The sequence below is a fragment of the Ailuropoda melanoleuca genome, chromosome 19, assembly GCF_002007445.2.
Source record: "Ailuropoda melanoleuca isolate Jingjing chromosome 19, ASM200744v2, whole genome shotgun sequence".
Classification (NCBI taxonomy): Eukaryota; Metazoa; Chordata; class Mammalia; order Carnivora; family Ursidae; genus Ailuropoda; species Ailuropoda melanoleuca.
In genome coordinates this window covers 29,739,017-29,739,876 of record NC_048236.1, presented here as the reverse complement: position 1 = coordinate 29,739,876, position 860 = coordinate 29,739,017, and the positions used below count along the sequence as shown (strand labels likewise).

General features: G+C 53.3%; 1 protein-coding gene across 1 annotated transcript in view; it reads right to left on the bottom strand.

Moving 5' to 3' along the window:
- The window catches only part of IRAK1BP1 (interleukin 1 receptor associated kinase 1 binding protein 1), a 16,203-nt gene extending 15,770 nt beyond the window's left edge, over positions 1–433 (bottom strand). Inside the window, exons 1-2 of the mRNA XM_034648279.1 lie at positions 201–433; positions 6–148 (exon numbers count right to left, since the gene is read on the bottom strand). Of these exons, the coding sequence (XP_034504170.1) occupies positions 6–134 (129 nt within the window). The 5' untranslated portion in view covers positions 135–148; positions 201–433. The remainder of the gene's footprint in view (positions 1–5; positions 149–200) is intronic.
- Between the last annotated feature and the right edge of the window lie 427 nt (positions 434–860).

Here is an 860-nt window from a genome sequence, read left to right as displayed (position 1 = left end):
TGTGCTGAGGAGAGGGGGCGGCGGAGGCCGGGCTGCGACTCACCGCCCGAGACCACATTGTTCTCCCGGCCGCGGTCAGCCCAGGGAACCAGTTCCACGAACACCCGCGACGGAGGGGCCTGTTGCAACGACATCGTGATGATAACTGNCGAACACCCGCGACGGAGGGGCCTGTTGCAACGACATCGTGATGGTAACTCTGTTTCCCTAGCAACGCAGAGCCTACGGCGGCCGAAGCAGCCAAAGCGCTCCAGGGCTTCCTTGTGCGCGGCGCAAAGGATTCCGGGATGGGGTTGGAGGTCCCAGAGTTTCTTGAGGGCGCGAGCTGTGAGTAGGATTTTGCCGTACCTTTTTTACAAGGTGTTGGCTGGGCACGTCGTTATAGTTTTTAGCGTGTTTACCTTACAGTTTTCAAAGTCTTAGTGAGTTTTCTCTGCGGCCTCCCTTTTAGAGAGCTCCGCCTTTCCACGCCCACCGCTCGCGTCTGACGCCCTGACTGGCGTACCTCCGAGATCGCTCCGGAGGGGCCTGGCCGGCAAAGTGGGATTGCTTTTATATTTCTGTGAGTCCGGTCTGCGATTGTCCCCAGCCTTGTCTAGTTTGACTTTACCGTTCCTCTTGGATCACAGATCTTTGAGGCTCCACGGCGCCGTGGTACGCGAGAGGTTCCTGTTGGCATGAAGGGCTTTCTGCCAGTTTGATCTTGGGAGTTTATATAATTTCTCGAGTTTCAGTTTCATTGTCTCTAAAGTCATATGGATAATATATTTCACATTTGCAGTATGGTTTTAAGTGCTTGCCGTATGGGAAGCAAAGAAGAAAGAATGGATAGCCGATAGTAATAATAGATCTAACATAAT